This window comes from Sphaeramia orbicularis, chromosome 5 (genome assembly GCF_902148855.1).
Source record: "Sphaeramia orbicularis chromosome 5, fSphaOr1.1, whole genome shotgun sequence".
NCBI classification, from domain to species: Eukaryota; Metazoa; Chordata; class Actinopteri; order Kurtiformes; family Apogonidae; genus Sphaeramia; species Sphaeramia orbicularis.
The window spans coordinates 47,735,819-47,755,883 of NC_043961.1; the positions used below are offsets into that span (position 1 = coordinate 47,735,819).

General features: G+C 37.9%; 2 protein-coding genes across 4 annotated transcripts; both read left to right on the top strand.

Moving 5' to 3' along the window:
* The first annotated feature begins 203 nt into the window (after nucleotides 1-203).
* Nucleotides 204-9,808, top strand: lmod1b (leiomodin 1b (smooth muscle)). 2 transcript variants are annotated; one of them, XM_030135480.1, is made up of 4 exons: nucleotides 204-367; nucleotides 465-829; nucleotides 4,330-6,093; nucleotides 8,328-9,808. In XM_030135480.1, exons 2-4 carry the CDS (start codon nucleotides 554-556, stop codon nucleotides 8,352-8,354), a joined length of 2,067 nt encoding a protein of 688 aa, XP_029991340.1. In that variant the 5' UTR covers nucleotides 204-367; nucleotides 465-553; the 3' UTR covers nucleotides 8,355-9,808. The 2 variants fall into 2 exon arrangements, with proteins under 2 accessions (XP_029991340.1, XP_029991339.1); XM_030135479.1 differs by having other exon boundaries at nucleotides 204-829.
* Nucleotides 9,809-13,337: 3,529 nt separating this feature from the next.
* Nucleotides 13,338-19,754, top strand: timm17a (translocase of inner mitochondrial membrane 17 homolog A (yeast)). 2 transcript variants are annotated; one of them, XM_030134153.1, is made up of 6 exons: nucleotides 13,338-13,411; nucleotides 14,661-14,769; nucleotides 14,971-15,034; nucleotides 15,416-15,544; nucleotides 17,227-17,337; nucleotides 18,868-19,754. In XM_030134153.1, exons 1-6 carry the CDS (start codon nucleotides 13,386-13,388, stop codon nucleotides 18,942-18,944), a joined length of 516 nt encoding a protein of 171 aa, XP_029990013.1. In that variant the 5' UTR covers nucleotides 13,338-13,385; the 3' UTR covers nucleotides 18,945-19,754. The 2 variants fall into 2 exon arrangements, with proteins under 2 accessions (XP_029990013.1, XP_029990014.1); XM_030134154.1 differs by having other exon boundaries at nucleotides 14,661-14,760.
* The last annotated feature ends 311 nt before the right edge of the window (nucleotides 19,755-20,065 follow it).

A 20,065-nucleotide genomic window follows, 5' to 3' on the forward strand; every position in this document is an offset into this window, starting at 1 on the left:
GTAAAAAACAGCATCTAAAGTGAGATTGCCATGTTTCAAACTGAGAGGCATTAGTCTGTAAATAATGAGGAACTGGGCTCAATGTAAATATGAATTGTGTAATAGGAAGTCTGTAACTCAGCTCTGGCATCTCTATAAACTTCAACCCTTCCCATTACCTTTAAAGGAGTGTGGACCCTGAACTAAATATGGACATGCACTTTCACAGGATTTCGAAGAATGTCTCAGCCTCACAGTCCAGTTTGATGATGCGAGGCTCTCGCAGTTCGTCACTGGTACCCTTCACTGTACGGCAGCCTCCTCCTCCTCATCCTCCTCCTCCTCCTCCTCCACTGAGTCCGGGATTCATGCCTCTGGTGGCTTTTTGGTGAGCAGGACCTGACAGGACAGCAAGACAGCTTTGGCCTATGGGAATATTTGACGTGTTGTCATAGGATCAATCATACAATTGATTTCCAACACAGGGATATACATTCCTACAAGCGTCACCTCTAAAGAAGTAAATACTCCTCCTCTGGGCCAAGTCTTTACTGCAGATTTTGAAGAAGCAACCATGTCCAGGAGAAAGGTGAGAGGCCTGACTCGGACAGGGCGTCAGGTCAGTGAGGACCCGGACCTGGACAACCTGCTGTCCACACTCTCCCCAGAGGAGATGGAGGAGCTGGAGAAGGACATGATGAAAGTGCCAGACCTGAACCCGGATGACGGGAAGATCATCGTCCAAGGGGAGAGTCAACCTGCACAGGCACCTATGACCAACAGCACCCGGGACACTAAACCAGAGAGGGACCCCAAAGGGAGGCTCAGTCAGAGGGAGCAGTCATTGGAGGTTTGTTTACACTGTTCATCACTGAGTACTTTGTGCTTTTAGCACCGTCACAGAAGGTGGAGAGTGGAAAACATTAAGTGTGGGACAGTTTTAAAGACTGAACACTGTCCATCTCAGTGTCTTTTTTCCCAATTTTATAATACAAATATCAGGAGTTGTTTTTTTTTGGTTTTTTTTGACAGGTTTTTATTGCATTAGTTTTTTTTTAAATTTGTTTTTCAGGTTGAGTTTGATTTCAGTTATTTTTGCAAGGGCATAATTAACTAGCTTTCATTGATTTCATATTAACTTTCCAGGTATTGAAAGTATTATATTAGAACCTGGGAATGATTGGATGAAAAAATGCGTAACATCAAATGTGATTTACAAAACTATTCTTTATTATTAAGTCCTGGATTGTGAAAACGAATTTGATTGTTGTCAACCATTAGCCTTTAGAATTAGGCTAAAACTAAAGCTGATTTAATCTTTTCACTTTAGTTTGTGTTGCATTATTCAGTGTAGTTTCCATATTTTTAATGTTTTCTTAACTTATCGTAACCCTGAGCTGCAAATGGACGCAAATGATAGATTTCTATGTTACATAACAGCCACATTGTCCTGGGTGATTCTAATGATAGCTTTCATGTGCTGCTTTTCATTTCATTTGAAGTAAACAGCCAACTGGACCCCATGCACCCGGAGTCCATCAGCGTATAAGTCCTGGTCCCCTGAGTTGGCTTTTGTGCCAGGAAAAATATTCTCTCTCTCTCTTTCTTTCTCCCTCTCTCTTTCTCTCTGTGCTTCCTTACATCTATTTCACATATTTAATCATCTTCGTGCAGCTTCTCAAAAACATGCAGATGCTTTTCTATTATTTCTGTGGAAAATGTCCTGACATGATGAATGCCATTGGGCCAGGGATTTCTCTCTGGTTGTGTGTTTAAACCAGAGGCACTTCAGTGGACGGAGTTGCGGCCCTGTGGTGCTTCTTAATCCCGGCCTGATGGAATTCCTTGGTTGATTGCTCCTACGCTCACTGCCTTTTAAGGATACATCTGCCAGGGCCACGGCCTCACACAGCAAAACAGATGGAGACTCACAAATCAAACACTTAGCAAGCTATTTGCAGCAAATGTATCCCCGTGCTATAAAAACGGTTCCTTGTGCTTTTGCCGACTATAAACACACATGCCATATTGTGTCAGGCAGAATGTGTGTGTTTACAGTGAGCAGATGGATGAGGAGTTGTTTTATAGTGAAGGAATACAATATATGCAGAAGTATTTAGATGGAGCAGTGTTACATCATACTGCACAAGCCATGCAGTATACACTATGTCTAAAAAACATGTTCTGCTGTTGTTGATAAGGCATGTATTCAGAGGTACAAAACATCTTTTTGTTGTACTTTCAGCTACTTGAACTTGTTCTTTTACATACCAACATTTTAACACATCTGTACTTTTTACTCACTTTTTCAAAACAGGCCCAGTACTTTTTTTTTTTAATAACACTTGAGGGGAATTGCAGATCTCTTACCTCTAACCTTCTCAACATCCAGACACTGACACACAGAAAAGAGGATCCATAGCAGTATCTATTGGCTCATATTGTTTAAATAAGCATGTAGAATGTTAACACAAAAACAACATAAATCAAGAAAAAAAGCGCTGAGAGAATAATCATAATTATTTGATTTAAGATGACACTGAAAACCAATGTGTACACTGGAATGTTCATTATTGTCAATTTATTGCTTTTTGGTTTGAATGTCCTCACATTGTATTTCTGCACAGAAAAAGCCAATAGAGTTGTTTTTCAATGGCCTACTTTTTTACTCTTTCACTAAATCTCTAAATCTCAGTGCTTTTTCTGATTTTTAGACAAGATTTTAAGAGACCTTTAATGCTTGGTAATAAATAAATAAATAAATAAATAAATAAGGCCTGTAACGGTACACAAAATTTTCGGTTCGGTACGTTTTCGGTTTTCAAAGCCACGGTTCGTTTTTTTTCCGGTTCGGTACGGAAAGACAGAAAACCCCTCAAAATGTCTATTAATTCATTTATGAATTTTTTTTTTTACATTTTTTCCCCAATTTTTGGAGACATTAGAATATAGAAAAACAGGAATAATATAATTCTGCTGCTACAAATCAAATAGAAAATAAAATTAATTATTAATATTACTATATGTATTTTAAACATTAGTATTGCACTTTTCCCTGAAAGGTAGTTTTGAACAAACAACAAAAATCTAATCACAGTTCTGTCAGTTCACATTCTGCAGAAAAATAACAAAAAAATTCCACATGAAGTGCAACATTAACAAGAGGGTAAACTGGTATTCTGTTTAAACAAACTGAAGAGAAACTTTGACAACACAATGAACCAAATTATTTATTTTAGGACAGAGAACAAACTGTTTAGGACACTGTGTGTATTTGTGTGTGCCTGTGTGCACGGGGGATTTTTTTTTTTTTTTTGTAGGAGCTGGGGGGTAGGGGGGGCGCGTAGTTATATACCTGGGGGTGCGGTCCATAACTAACGGAACGAATGCTGTCATGAAACCAAAGTGAAACTTTACATTCTTTCAACGTTCTATTTATTCCTCTATTATACACCGTGCGTGATAGACAGACAGACAGACAGAGCTAGTGTAATTGTTTTAGAACTACCGTAGTTCCCAGGGGCCAAACAATGTCTGTCTTATTAATGTCTCTTTCCTTGTTGTTGTCTCTCACCTGAACTGATCCAAACTGGACTGTGATGATGGTGGAGGGTCTTCAGTCGCTTCCTTCCAGGTTCACATCATATTTGTTGTTTTTTTTTTAACCTCATATCAACTGCTATTTCATATTTCTGGCCAATGTGTGCTCCTTCAATATGTTCGTGTGAAACTTGCGTGGATTTTAAGTTCCGCATCGAATGACGTCTTTCATTCCTTTTTCTTTTTCTCATTATACTGTGCCGTTTCGGTACAGCTGTGAACCAAAACAGTTCGGTTCAGTACGTGTACCGTTACAGGCCTAATATATAATATACTTAGTACTAAAATATCTACGAATACTGTTTCTATTACAGCTGGTTTGCCAAGTTCTGAAAACCCACACATTTAGATGATTAAAGCAAATGAATATATACATTTTTTTTTTACTTTTGTTTTTACTGGCCAAAACAAGTCCTACATGCTGTTAATTCATTGGACCACCATTAGCTTTCATTATAGCACACATTTACCTTTGTTTCAATAAACTTATGCACTGTCACAACATTTATTTCAGTCATTTTCAGGACACATAGCATTGCCGAACCTATACCTGATCAATAGAAGCGACGCCAGATCAAAACCCCCACAGGCTTCAACATTGGGCACTATGAATGATGGGTAATCACTTGATCAGCTCCTCTTCCACTCTGGAACAGGCTGTGTATATATAACCTTAAAATAAACCTGTTATGTGATATAACTTCAAATAAATGTAACATGACATTCAATATTATATTCTTTCCACTGCAGGGTGACTCGAAGAAGGAGAGCCGAAAGCAGGAATACCTGAGGAAGATGGGCCTGAGCCAGGAAGGGAACGATGACAAGAACGTAGGTCTGCGACGACAAGCTAGTGTCCAAAGTGAAAGGGATACTAAGGCGGATGACAGAAACAGCAAAGGGACCGATGGTTTGAGAGAGGAGCGAAGTCGTCTCTCTGGACGATACAGGAAGCTGGATTGTAAAGAGAGTGATGCCAAAGAGGAAACCAATGAGAAAGAAAAATTGAAAGACAATATATTAAAGGATCGACGAGAATTCAGAGAGAGCACAGGGAGCAAAGCGAAGGATATGATCTCCAAGCTGCAGGAGAAAAAAGATGACAGCAGAGAGAAGGAGAAGAGAGAAGACTGTAGGAGGAGAGACGATAGCAAAACCAAGGACATTATCTCAAAGCTACGAGAAAAAAGTGAAAAGGACTTAGGCAAGGAAAAGGAGAGGAAATCTGAGACGATCAGGACACAAGGGCTGGTCTCGAAAATGGTGAAGCAGAGCAAGGTGCAAGAAAGTCAGGTTCAGGAAAGCAAAACAGAAGAGAAAAAGGCCAAAGCAGATGAGAAGAAAGCTGAGGACAAAAAGAAGGCTGATGTCAAACTTGAGCGACAAGCATCTGAGAAGAGTGACAAGGTGGAAAAAAGAATAGATAGAGACCAGCTGGTTAATCATAGTGACCATGTCAAAGAAAAAGACAGGAATAGTAATGCCACAGAGAAGAAAACAGAAGAGAAGGAGGAGATTAAAACGCAGGTAAAAAAGGATGCACCGAAATCCAGCAAAGAGACTGAGAAAGAAAGTGAGAAAATTTCCAATTGTGTGACTAAAAATGCATCTAGCAGCAAGGCAAAAGAGGAAGAGGAAGATGAAGACTCAAGCATGTTTGATGAACTGATGGAGCAAGTTCGAAACAATGACCCCTCCCTCACAGAGCTCAACGTCAACAACTCTGAGGTCATCAAGACGAAAACACTTATTGCATTTGCAGAGGCTTTGCACAAGAACACCCACATTAAGACTTTTGCTTTGGCCAACTGTCGTGCAGATGATCACGTGGCCTACGCCATCTCAGGCACACTGCGCAGCAACAAGACCATCACCAGCATCAACATGGACTCCAACCATCTCACCGGCAAGGGCATCCTATCTCTCATCCAAGCCCTGCAACACAACTCCACACTAACCGAGCTTCGATTTCAAAACCAGCGGCATGTCTGTGGTGGGAAAACTGAGATGGAGATGACCAAGGTCCTTAAAGACAACACCACTCTGCTCAAACTGGGATACCACTTTGAGCTAGCAGGGCCCAGAATGACCACAACAAACATTCTGAGTCGGAACATGGACCGACAGAGGCAGAAACGTCTTCAGGAGCAGAAGCAGGCCCAGGCCAATGGGGAGAAGAAGGGGACGCTGGAGGTACCTAAGACTGGAGGTGGAGGGTCTTTACGAAGCTCGCCCAAGGCTTCCCCCAAACCGTCGCCCATTCCTTCTCCCATGCCATCGCCAAAGCTCACTCCTAAAAGAGGAGCTGGAGGTCTGGCTCCACCACCTCCTCCACCGCCTCCAGGTGGACCTCCACCTCCTCCACCCCCTATGCTTGATGTGGATTCCCTGAGGAATTCTCTGACTCCCGTGTCACAGAGGAAAGTGGATGGGAAAAGCCCAGCTGGTGGTAAGAACTCAAGGGACCAACTGCTCGCCTCAATTAGAGGCAGCGACATTAAACAACTTAAGAAGGTATGTAAAATGGGTGAGAATCACATAGTAACATTATTTTATGGCACTATCAAATTACACAATACACAACAACATAACATCAACAACGATAATATCACCATACAGGGGCTCTGCAAAACTTCATACATTCACAAAGTTGTCTATTACACACCAACATGTCCGTGTAACTGAGGAAAAAATACCTCTCAAGATGAAAAAAAGCATGAACTACGTATATATTTACTTTCACAAGCACTTTCACAATTTGCTACTGACATGAAATGATGTGTTAGCTTAGAACCTCTTTTACACAAATAACACAGATAGCAGCTACCGCGTCCAAGTGTACCATCAGTCAAAAGGACAATGACTGGTGACTCCAAATGTCTCCTCAGATGGACTTTGTGTTTTTTAATCAGTCTCTGTGTCTGATTAGCATGTCTTATGAACTTTGTGTTGGAGTTGTACTGGGAACTACTGTCAACCGACGTTAACTTGAGACAATAGTATGTAGTGTTGATGTAGATATCAGTATATTATGGTTGTAATTGTGGCGGTAGGTAACTAAGACCATTGTTCGCTCAGTAATGCAGTTCTATTTTATCAAGAGACCGGCTCACATCACAAAACAGACTCCAACATAAACTGAATGTAAGCAGACAAGCATGCACAAATCCTCCAGTGCACCTTTAAAGGTTATTTGAGGCATTTTGTCTATATTTGATGTGTGGTGAGACAGGACGTACTTTACAGGAATAACCCCTCCATTTGGCCACTGTTTAAGTTTACTTTTTCCACCCTTCAGCTCTGTGTTATTTGAAAGAACAACAACCCAGACAGTTTGCTTTCCTATTCCAGATTGATATGAGATGGTGCCAGACATATCTGCAGCCCTGGCACAGCAAAGTGTGGAGATAGGTCTGAGAAACAGGAAATATGTGATACAGAGTAGGGTACTGACATGTACTAAAAGGTCCAGACAGCTGGGAATCGGACCACAGACTCACTGCTAAAGGGGTTTATCTGCTCAGAAGGCCTGTGTTACAACTTTTTAGCTGTCAGGTCACCCCAGAGCTGTAATGTTCATGAAAATATTCCAGTATGATAGTATACATAAGAGTGCAGTATTTTGGCATTTCTTGAGGAAACTACTTTAACCTCCTAAGACTCAGCTATGGGTTTTATGTCCACATTTGTGGACAAGAGTTTCACAACTTTATACAAAAAAAAAGAAAAGAAAACTGTCCACCACAAAGGATATTCCATAAAAATTGTAAAAACTGCTTCTGAAAAAACTGTTGATTCATGATGTTTCCAATATAGGCATTTATTTAATAAAAAACAAACAAAAAAAAGCTTCTACTTTGCCGACATTTCCTGGGTCTCAGGAGGTTAAAAACTACCTTGCAATTTACCAACTACTTCACATTGGATGTAGGTGACCCACAGTGAATCTATCTTGGAGGGAAATAAAAATACACATAAGATGTAGTGCATACTAATTTATGAAAAATATGCATAAATTATAACAAAAATAATACCAAAAATAAAATGTTTGCCCAAAATACCACTTTACAGTAGTTAGTTGTAAAATCCTGTATTCTATTTTAATTTCAGGTTGAAGGGGAATTATTTACTGTATAAAAGCAATTTGAACAAGCAAACAAAAAAAGGGTCATGGTCCAAGTTTATTTGTTTTTTCTTGAAACCACCATTAGGTTTATTGTTTTATCAAGGTTATAATGCCCGTACAAATGTATTTCTCAGTTTCTTTGTCAATATACAAGTGTAATATGCAGGAAATATGTGAATACAGTTCAACACAAACATTTCTGAAATAAGGCCATATTGGCAGTTGTCACATTCTTTAGTATCTTGAACTCTTTAGTGCAGAAAATATGAGATCTACAGACATTTGACAAATGTTTAAATACTGAGTTTTACCTGTAAACATCATAATCTGCACATATTTCTTGTTCTTTCTGTTGTATTGATAAAGAGACAGAAATAAAAATGTACTATTTACTCACTACAACCTCGCTGAAACAACAAAGCTAAGGTGGGCTTAGACTTTTGCACAGCATGTTGTACAGAAATGGCAAAAACAGAGTAGAAGCTGCCAGCATCAACATGTAAATATCTGAATAATTCAACCACCAGCTAGTCAAAACTGCTATGGTCTTAGCGTGTTAATCAGATGTATTCATATGTTGGCTTAACCTTGGTAGATTCAGATATATGAATTTTTCTTGCAGGTGCCGGTGCCAAAGTGGTTGCAGTAATAATCATGTTGGAATACAACATGAAAAAGAGGAATGAGAGGGACAATCTATCTCACCACAGGTCTGCCAGGAAATAAACTCTCGATTCCTGCAGACAAAGAGCTGTTCTGTGGGACAGTTGGGAAAGTGAAAGACGAGATGTCCATCAGTTGGATGACTAACCCTCACTATGAGTTCTCCCCTCAAACACTGGACCAAAAGGACTCTGTGGAGAATGAGTGATGCAGGGGTGTTTTTTTTTTTTTTTTTTTTGCCGAATTTAGAGAACACCATGAGTTTGTGGTTGTTTGTCTTCATTTCATATTGTTGCTTTGCTGGTTATTTGCACTAGATAATATAAAGCCTATCATATAACATGTTGGCTTGTGTATGTGTCTAAATGTGAGCGTGGTGGGAGCATGCGATGAGCTTCATAGGAGATTCAGAATATAAGTTCTAATATACAAAAATCTACTGTCATTAATTTGACCTTTTATTTATTTTTGGAGAGGGAATCCATCCTGTTCAAACTGGGAATTCTGAAAAGGTGGAAATATCAGGGAATTAACAAACATAGAGGGCTGGCTTAGAACCATCTGGGTATGTTAAAAAATAAAGGTCAAGGTGGTCTTTGATTGTGTGTCTCATTGCCAAATCTCAAGATATCTCAGGCACCGGATTAGAAAGCAGCCCAGAGGAATTCTGGAGCGTGAAAGAAGAGTTTAACATGGAAACAATTACACAATGCAGTTTTAATTTTATCAGGAAGAGCACATGGCTGTCCTTCAGTATCTGATGTTATCATGTGTACAGTATTCTAGCCTGAGTGTCTGAATAAGTTACCTAAGTTTTATTTATGTAACACCTCTACATGTCTTAGCCTTAAAGATTTGGAAAACCATTTCTGGCTTTGAGTCAACCTTCTTGTTGATGTTTGCCATAGTTCTGAGTGAATGTCATTTTTAAAGGAACTGAATGTGATTAAAATTATCCTCTGCTGTTGCATGTAATGAAAGACTTTCCAACATATTTGATAAGACTTGCCTTCCTTACAGAGCCTGTATATCTTCAATAAAAGATTCTGGTATGTTTGCAATGACAAGCCACAAGTGTTACCCCTGCCTGACAACGTGACGCAATATGTACAGAATGTATAAACTGAAATATGATAGACTTTAAATAGTTCTTTGGCAGTATTTTTCAGTATGATAAAAGGTATCCGTCTTTAATGTTATTTCCATTTTTGTACAATGTAAAAATTCTGTCACTGACGTAACTAAAGCTAAGAAAAATGTATATTCTCCAAATAAAGCTGCATCACTATGAATTATTAGTCAATGCGATACACAGAGCCAGATTGTAAGAATAAATTCAGTTTTGTGTCGTTTACCCACAGTGAAGGATGTCTGAGTGGAAACAGCTGAGTGAAAGAAGTGAAGCAGATCAAATAAAATAATGTAAGATAATTAATGTGTCTAGATATGTTATTCTATTGTCACTATTATTCCCTAAAATAAATAATAATTCCAGAATATTTTCTTGTAAAAACAGGTTGAAGACTGTTGATTGGTTGGAGTTGTACTTTGTGGAAGTAGCTTGTTTTAGTGTTAATGTCTTAGTTGTCCCATATTAAGTGAAGACTTTTTTTTCTTCCGTTGACCATTCAATCATTCAACTCCAGCATAATATGAAAAAGGTAAAAAAAAAAAAATAGGTGTAATATTTACACCAAATGTATGCCTAGGTAATATATAGATTTGAAGGCATTTTTAGAATATTATATCATACACTGTGTATGAGATAATACTCTAAAAACACAAAAAGTACAATTATTCATGTGAACTATAAAGATGGTTTATAGGCAAAGTATATAACAGTTTCCTAAAAGAACAATGTGAAGTGTTAAAAAAAAAAAACCCTCAAACATCCCATTTCAAAGAATGCTGCAGTGATGTGGTTTATTGAACACCAGTACACAGTGGGCTTACAGACATAGAGAACAAATCTAAGGATGTGAGCCAACTTTAACCTAAAGACAGAGGCGCATTTATGCAGGTGACCAAAGACTGGAGGAAACACAAAATATTCAAATAAGGAGTGTAAATGTATCAAATGGCACACGGGAAGCTCATGGGGGTGGGGGAGGGGTTGTGGGATCCACAGGCCTATACCAGGCTTGGCCAAAAGCCAAGGTTCATCATCAAAGACCTGGATCAGGTGGAAGTGACTTGATCAGAGTCCTGTGGGTCCTTTGTCATTCTTTTTCAGTACTCATACAGCAATAATCATTTTTGATCATCACTTCTGACCCTCTGTCAGTGTGTGTGTGTGTATTTACCTGCAGACACTGACCTCTGCTTGGGTTTTCAACTTCCCTCGTTTGTGTTCAGGACATTTCTGGATGATATTTCTATAGTGACTATGAAGCAACTCCGGTCACTTCTGCCCTTCTCACCTACTGCAGTACTGTTGGTGTTGTGTAGTTCTGTCTGAGAAACAAAACTCTAGATGAAGGACACACACGACACCTCTGACCCTCTACTAAACCCTGTGTTTTAACACACATAGCAGGGTGGAGGAGGAAGTATGATCTTAGTTTATAATCTGTCCTGCAGCTTTGTGAAGGTGTGTGTGTGTGTGTTTGTGCTTTAGAACATAAAGAATAAGTAAAAGAAAGAATAAGAAACTGCAAGAATAAGTGAATTCCATTTGATTTTCTCTTTCATAATTATTTTTGGACATTACCACCTACTCTCACATTCAGTTTAATACTCACGTGATAACTGCTTTTGCCCCCTCTTTTGTTTGAGAGGCCAAGTTTGAACAGTTCTGTCTTCATGCAAACCAGAAATGTAGCACCCTTTACCTTTAAACATTATTTAAAGGTATTTCAACTGCTGCTAGGCTTTCTTGACAGATGATGGTGGCATCACATCAGCAGACTTTTACACAACATCTAAATATATGCTTTTGCCCTTTATAACATTATTTTTGAGTCTTAAAACCAACACGAATGTGTTTTATGTATTATATATGTATATCATCACACCAATAGCTTAGAGAACAGTACATTAAGCCAAAAATAAATGGTGAGAATAGTGCATTAAGCCAAAAATAAATGGTGAGAATAGTGTGTTAAGCCAAAAATAAATGGTGACCACTGTCCCTGGGGTCCTGTTTTTGTCCCCTAGCTAAAACATCCATGTTTACAATGCTCTTGCTCCACCCCTGTACAGAGCCACATCCTGTATAGAAACAAATGCCAACCACCAGCATAAACAATATACAGTATATGGAAATGGCTTGTATTTGTAAATGTAATTACTTATGTTACATTTACCACCAGTATGCACACAATCACAGGTCTGCACTCCTGCAACCCACAGTGCAAAGCCTTTCTTCCATCTGCTGCTCTTTAAACAAAATCAAACAGAGGGAGGTGAGTGCTATGTACTGATCAGCTGGCCAGGGAACTATCAACTTTGTGTTCACAGGAGAAGAAGAGAACACCAGCAGCAGCAGGCCAGTTTATGTCTCCATTGCCCTGCCTCAGCCTCTGCATCCATGAAATGTCTATATTTGGTCATTTCTCAATGAGGGCTTGCTCTGCAATTCATTCCTTTCTTGTTCCTAATAATGGGCTGTGGGCCAGCGGTCTGTCGTTTTAGCTGTAGCCTCCCCTGACCAACTGCACTGAACTCAGATGGAAGAGAAACAGAGAAAGGGAGAGAGAGAGAGGAATGAAAATGTTGAGATTACTGGTTGGCCACTGCCTGCAGAGGTAATCTGAGGAGAATGTGGTTATCATGTATAAGCACAAAATGACTTGTGGACATTACAACAGTGATTCCCAACCTTTTTTTTTTTTTTTTTTTTTTCCATGGAGTCTCCCCCATAGGGATAAATGAAAAGCTGTACCACACACCCACCCTGCATACACCAAAAGAATATTATCATTCCAACACTTTATTGGCAGCAATTATATTTTTTCTTTTCCCTTTTTGTCCTAACCCCTGAGCCTGATTTGCTGGGACATTCCACCACATAATGTTGTGTTTAATTTAAAAAAATATATATAATTAATATTATTTACATGTAAAATTTATATAGTTTCCCCCAGGAATAAAGTGTAAATTGCAAAACATGAGTACAACAACCAACCATTTTTTTTTTCAACTTTATTGAAAACATTTGTGTATACAATACAAAAATTTGAACAAACAACAAGATGTCAAAAAGGGAAAAGTATTTGAACATATGAGTTTAAGAAAATAATGCATAGATATAAAGACACACAGCATAATATACAAATAATAGTATAAAAAAGTAAATAAATAAATAAAAATAACAAATCTAACAAACAATAAATGCAACAGGGAGTTCAGTCAATATTAAAGAATTGTTTATAAATAGCCAGGTTGTTAGAGATTTTTTTTTTTTTTTTTTTTTTTTATTATAGATAAATTCTAAAGCTTTAATATAATTTTCAAATTCCAATAGGAAGATTTTAATAATTGGGTGTGTTTTAGTATGTTTATTTTTATGCATATTAATTTTTTAAAATAAAATAAACAAATTTACAACAAATCATAAATTGTGTATGTCATGTTTAAAATATGTAATCACATTTCGGGATGTTATAGTTATCTTTTCATTACTTTTAGATATGATATATTTTCAATTTTGAACCAGAAATTAGAAGAGTGTTCATATAAAAAGAATAAGTGTAGAGTACGACCAACCATATCAACAACAGCAGCGGTCAGAACACGTTCCGGATAAACTGACCTGTGAACTACGGAAAGCCTAAAATCCAAAAATAGTTAACTCAAATAATTTTCAACAATTCTTTCACCATCATGTTAACATTACTGTTCATTAGCAGTTTTGACATTACATTTTATGTTGTTTCTACATGTGATGAATTCTGACAAAGATCCATCTCAGGTTTGCTCATGTAGTGTGTGTGAACTACCCCTTTAATTCCTTACGCCCTGTCCTTACGTCAGGTTACGGTAATCGTTACGTCAGAGGGAACAGCAAAAGAACAAAATGGAGGAGTATGCCAGAGAGCCATGGTGAGAGCTTTAACCAAAAAACATAATTTTTTCACTATGTTTTTGAAGACTACTTTACACTTCTGTTTGGTTTTATTTATCACATAAAGTGTGTGTAATTGTTTTGACTGTACAACCAGTAGCTTGTCTGGAATACTAAAATCCGGGTAGTTAGCTTACGTTAGCTGAATGCTAAGTGTACGTAGGATTGTATTTAGTGTGTACTAGCATTTGTCGGTCTATGCTACATCACGTTGTAGTGACCTTGTCGGTTTTACATGTGACTGTGACTTTATTACATCAAGCAACCTGATACCACTCGCTTTATTTTTTTACAAGGCCAAACGTTACATCCAGCGAATGTTAACGATCATTTGCTACGAATGTTAATAGTTGAGTTTATGTGGAGTTCAAGCAGTGTTTTGATAGTACCTAGCTTAGCTACAAACATGTGTGCTATCTGATGAGAGAGTCTGTATTGCTCAACAGCTGAAATCCTCGTGAAGTTTTGTCACTACTTGGAATCAACATGATTACAACCAAACATGTCACGTTTTGACAATGGCTTGGACTTCGTGACGGGCATGGTTTGATGCCGTTAGCCCTATCTGGTGGGGTCATGTATTGGTATGACCTGAACGGGTTGTTTACAGTGAGCAGAAACAGCTGGAGGGCACAAACGGGTGAAGTCGATCTTCTGTTTAGACATAATGAATACTCTACACCAAATGTCAAGTTTCACAGTAGCAGGTATCTTAATGAAACTTAAGAAGTTTAGTTAACTGTTCTGTTTCATAAGTTATTAATAAGTTTTCTTTGTAAAGTTATGACTTTGACGTCGGATGTTAAAAAACAATGATTATGAAATTGAGAGGTCTGCAGAGAGCCACCTTTATGTAAACTCCTATGTATGATACCTGTGTTGTGTCGTGTGTATGTTGTTTTGTAAGTCAAACTGATTAAATATCATTACAAAGTATATCGTCTGGCTAAAATTGTCATGTTTGTTTGTAAGTGTACCTTTTTAATGTGGTTTGAGAATTTACCATCTCTGACTTTTTTTTTTTGGTCAGTTTTGATCTGAGTACTTCTGCAATTACCACCATAGTTTTTCACACTGTAACATACATGTACACATACACTGCAGTGGGCACACAAACAGTGAACCAGGGAGTTCAGATCACGGTATTATTCTCTGCCGTTGTAACATTTGACTCCTGATCATTATGTAACAATGGACACCAGATAATGACTGTGTTTATAATTGCAGCCCCTGGAGGATTGTGGATGACTGTGGGGGGGCCTTTACAATGGGAGCTATTGGAGGAGGAATATTCCAGGCAGTTAAAGGCTTCAGAAATGCACCCGCAGTAAGTTCTGTCATATTCATTAAAACTGTACTCTCTTGTTTTACTCACATAGGCTTATAAAACTGCAAAATTGCTAAGGTGGTTCTGAATTGCTGGGTCTCTTACGTAAGAGGGTAATTACATTACATTGTTATAATCTAGAAACTGGATGTAGCATATTGATTATGGGCCACTTTTTGAATCTTTTTTCCCCCTGTGTCTGTGTTGTAGGGTATGAGCCACAGAATGAGAGGGAGCATGACAGCCATCAAGACTAGAGCCCCACAGCTTGGAGGTAAAATATCTGAATAATTGAAGCATTATGTAAGATGTTTTTTTGTATTAAACATCCATTGGTTGAGAAGCGTCACTGGCATTTTTTTCCCTCCATTCTTCCGCCTTCGTCCTTCAGGAGCTCCAGCAAAATCTGCTTTTTTATGCTCAACATATTATAAGCAATTATCGTCTTCTGCATATGGCTATATATACTACTCTGATAAATTTTTGGAAAGTGAAGAACACTTGAATTTCTCATAACAAGCATCAGTAATGCAAATCCAAGTTACTTAGTAGGAAATAAACATGCTTTGCAGCCATCATTCAAGCACATACTTTGAGGATTTGAAATTAGAGAAAGTAAAGCACTACCTAAATATGTATTGTTTATGTGTTGTAGGTAGCTTTGCAGTATGGGGAGGCCTCTTCTCCATGATCGACTGCGGTTTAGTCAAAGTTCGAGGGAAGGAGGATCCCTGGAACTCAATTACAAGTGGGGCCATGACAGGAGCGATCCTTGCTGCAAGAAGTAAGTGAGCTAAGAGGAAGCCAGCAGTTAGTAGTCACATGTCTCCATCAATTTAGACAATGTAAACTCACTGTGTTAAATTTAGACTCAACACTATGTCATTTATTGCCTAATAAAAACACTAGTCCACCTGCCAGGTGACACCAGTTACATTAGTTGTGTGGGTACAGCTGAAGAAAACTCAGATGTTTTTCTATTCTAACGGTGTTTTTAGTACTTAGTTTAAAAGTTTCTTTTTTATATTTGATGTCAGTGCTTTGATCAAAAATTAAGTGTCCAGTCGTAGCAGAAAAGGTAAGATATTTGACCTGGTTCATATTAGGTGGTCAGTGATAGAGCTGATCTCTTCTATCATAATATGTGGAATTGTATGTATTAGAATAGGATATTTGCAAGTGCAAATTCAGTTATGAAATAGCTTAACATTTCATGTTATCCTGTTTCATGTTATCCTTGAATACAAAGAACAACCACCTGAGGACACTTGAATGAAAACAACAGACTTTAAACGGTTAAACTTACAATTATGGTTCCAAAACAAGAACCTTGTAAAAAGAAAATACAGTGTGCAAATGTCTGGTAATCATATCATCAATATTTTTGTTGTTACTGGCTTTTATATGTTAAACAGTCCTGCTGTGTAAATGTCATTACATATGGTTCAGGCTCGACTCGACTCAGCTTGGCCTTTTTGCGTTTCTATTACGTAAAAGAACCTAGAATCTGGTGCCTGGTACTACTTTTTTAGTCGTTGCTCGGTTGAGGTTCCAAAATGGGTGAAGAGATACTAAAATGTGATGTGTAACCACTGCAGACCACTGATTGGTCAGGGAGTTGTCTCTGCATCATTGTGTCATCAATGCGAGACACGGCATTTTAAAAAAAACAGATTCAGAAGTTTACAGTGAATATACTGGTAGGCTAATCCATAATGGCATCCTGCAAAACTACACAGTGGTCAGTCACGGAGGTTCAGACATGACAACAGTTTGTGCTTGGTGGCCGATGAAAATATTCAGCATGAGTTTGACAGGACAACATGCAACAAATGAGTTTATCAGCAACTCTCTGAGCAGATGTCACAGAAGTTAAGTGCAGCGTTGCTATGACGACCAGGTACTCTAAAGTTGGTAGTGGCCTGTAATGGAGACGGTTTCCAGGAGTTGGTACCTGGTACCAGAGTTGAGTCAAGTGGAGCTGGTATCGCATAGTGGAAACGCGACAATAGATGCAGCTGGATTCACAGTCCCATGTGAGGTCTTAAAATGTCGTGGTAGAAACAGTATTGTCAAATCTCAGTAGATACATTTCTACTGTAACATACATCCAATGGCCCAACTCTATTTCATGAATATGATTGGCTTATTGCTCTTGTGCCCTTCTGCTTTGTCTGTCAAATTACTTTGTAAACTCAGTTTTTAAAGGTACTATATAAATAAAGTTATTATTATTATTATTATTATGTAGCATTATACAGCACCAAACCTAATCTATTTTCCACCAAGCCTTAACCTGCAAACAATCTTATTAAACCAAACAAATGAGAGTATCTGTGAATGTGCAAACCTTGAAGTTGTATTGACTTACTAATGTCATATGCGATCTGGTCAAACCATATCTTTCCAGAAATCTTTGTCTGTGACCTAAAGTGTTGATGTATTTCTATCCCCTGTTCTGTGTAGATGGACCTGTAGCCATGGTGGGCTCTGCAGCAATGGGAGGTATCCTCCTGGCTTTGATAGAGGGCGCTGGAATCCTGCTCACTAGATTTGCTTCGTCACAGTTTCCAACCGGTTAGTGACAATTCTGATACTTCAAGTTTGTGACACTGATTTGATAGACAATAATGTTAAGTGTAAGTTAATATGGTACACAGGGCATCTCCAGAACTCAAATTGTAACAGAAAAGTGACAGTGATATATGAATGTACCTCATTTATTGTGGTATGTTGTATGTGTGAATTGTTGTGAAAACAGAGCACAAATTGACACATAATATTTTTTTGCTGGCTGGAAAAGTCTTGCTTTGGCTTCTCTGACTTTTACTTACATACATGCTGTATATCACACTACTGCCTGTCCAGACCACTGTTCCAGGCCATTATGTGTGACATATGAAGTGTGAGCTGTATTATGTGTTCCTTGTATCTGAGAGGAAGCAGAGAACAGGAACAGAGCCTGAAGAGGCGACAAAATGACTTTGAACTTGATGACTTCAGAAATGACAGTAGATGAACTAGTTAATAATAAGTATTTGTAGCACCTAATAAAGTGCTTCACAAAATGATAAATAAAATAATAAAACAATAATAGAACAACTTAAAAACTCATAGGCAAAAAGCTTTTCTAAAACAGAAAGTTTTAGAGGATATTTAGCATTTAGCAGACCTAATCCCCAGACTGGCTGGGCTCTGGTTTCTTCATTTTCCAAATCAGTCCCATGTGGCAAAAAAGTCCAACACTGCCAAAACGTGGCTACAGTTAGTAAACTACAAAATCACCTTTTCAGAAAACATATTAGTGGTGACATGTTGTAGAATTCACTAGAATCATCCTACTGGTGTGTGTAAATAAAAGGTTTAAATCTTAATGTTTATCCAGTGTTAAGAGGAGATTTGAACATGGCTGATGAAGATGGGATGTATTAGGGTTTGGAAATGTTTTTTTTTAATACTCTTTCGGTTTGGTTGTGATTATATTTGAGATTTAGAACCACATAAGTGATTTAGTATAATTTTTTATTATTTTGGGGAATTGACTAGTTTAACTTTAGTTTTTCAGGTATTATGAAGAAAGCCTTGATTCATAGAGACTGAAAATGGCAGGAAGAAATAATGTATAACATCAAATCAGATTTACAAAGCAGATTAGTAAAGGTCCTAGACTGTCCAAAGCCACTTGATTCATGTACACTGTAAGCCATTAATATAGTGTGAGATATGTAAACTGAGGGGAAAACCAAGTAATGCTGATTTTTACATGCAGTCTTATTTGATTTTAGTTGTGATACATCATGGTAGTTTATAATTTGTTTTAGTCACTATTTACAAAATATTTTTTTACTGATACTATTATAATAATGATAGAGATACTTAATTTTGTAATAGTGAGTATTGTTATATAGCCTAAAATACCGTAGGGGTTATTTGTAGACCATATCTAATATCCCTAGAATACATTATAGCATTCGTTTAGTGGTTCAGATGTAAAAGTAAATAAAAATAGATTTTACTACACAGTTCTCTGCTTACAACTGCTCTGAAGCCTGACTGTTGTGTTACTCTGACAATTATTTTTATTTTCATCTCTCTTTATTTTCCCAGGGCCCCAGTTTGCAGAGGAACCAGCCCCTGCTCCCATGCCCGCCCCTTCCTTTGGAGACTACAGACAATACCAGTGAGAGGACCTTCCACTTCTCGTCCAATAGGCCTTTTTTGAATTCCTTGCTGAAGTTACAAAGAAGAAATGGAGATACAAAAATAATACACACCACACCAACAACAGCAGCTGCACCCGATTTCATGGACCATGTCAAAGAAGTGAAGGACAGTACATACATCTTCATTTTGCTTCTTTTTCAGAGCCATGTACAGACCTGCCTTTTGCCATTCTCAGCCTTGTCATGCGCATAATTTTCACGTAGTATCGGTCAAATGCAAACACGTGGTGAGATTTGTTGTTAATCTGTTGGTTTGTGGGGAAAATGATATGTTTTTTAGGACTCTGCATAGTGTAGGATCTAACAAATGCAAATGTCACACATGGAACATAATAACTTATACGTACAGTTGATATGATAATACTTATGTGTATATACAGTAAAAACCCTCTGTTTATTTTCACTTATGTTAGTCTTTATTTGCCTTAAATATGCCATCTGCTTGGGCTGGCCACTGACATCTGGCCTTTTTTATTTGACTTTATTCACACTTACAGAGGCAAACCTCTATCAGACAAAGCTGTTCCTTGAATATTAGTTTTTTTAAAGTGATTTATTTATTTTAGATTCTAAAGAGTTGTACTGGCTTGTTATTTTATGTGACAGTGCTTTTACACTCAACACTATCATGTGGAAAAGACTGCTGATGACAGAGGATGGCATAGGCAGCACAGCTGAACGGACAAACTTAAGCAAGGGGTTGATACATGCTACATTTAAATCTGTATGACAGATTGTACTTTAGTACAATAAAATATTTGTTGTAATGTATGTCTGTTGCAACTTCATAAATTCCATTCTCATTATACCTTTGCAGGAAATACATCTTGTCATTTTTAAGTGTACAGTGCATTTTGCCACCATGCTTCATGATGCCTGAGCAGGACTTCAGATCCCCCACTAGAGGGTAGTCCTCTCTAAAATATCCAGACAAGGATTTCTTGTTTTGTTTGCCTGGCCAAACCCTCATCTCTTACTCCTTTAGTTTGCACAAAAAGCACATAAGGGAACACTTAGACTCCTCTCACAGCGTTATGCATCCGTCACACACCTGTTTTCTCTTTGAAGCTCATGTGTACTTA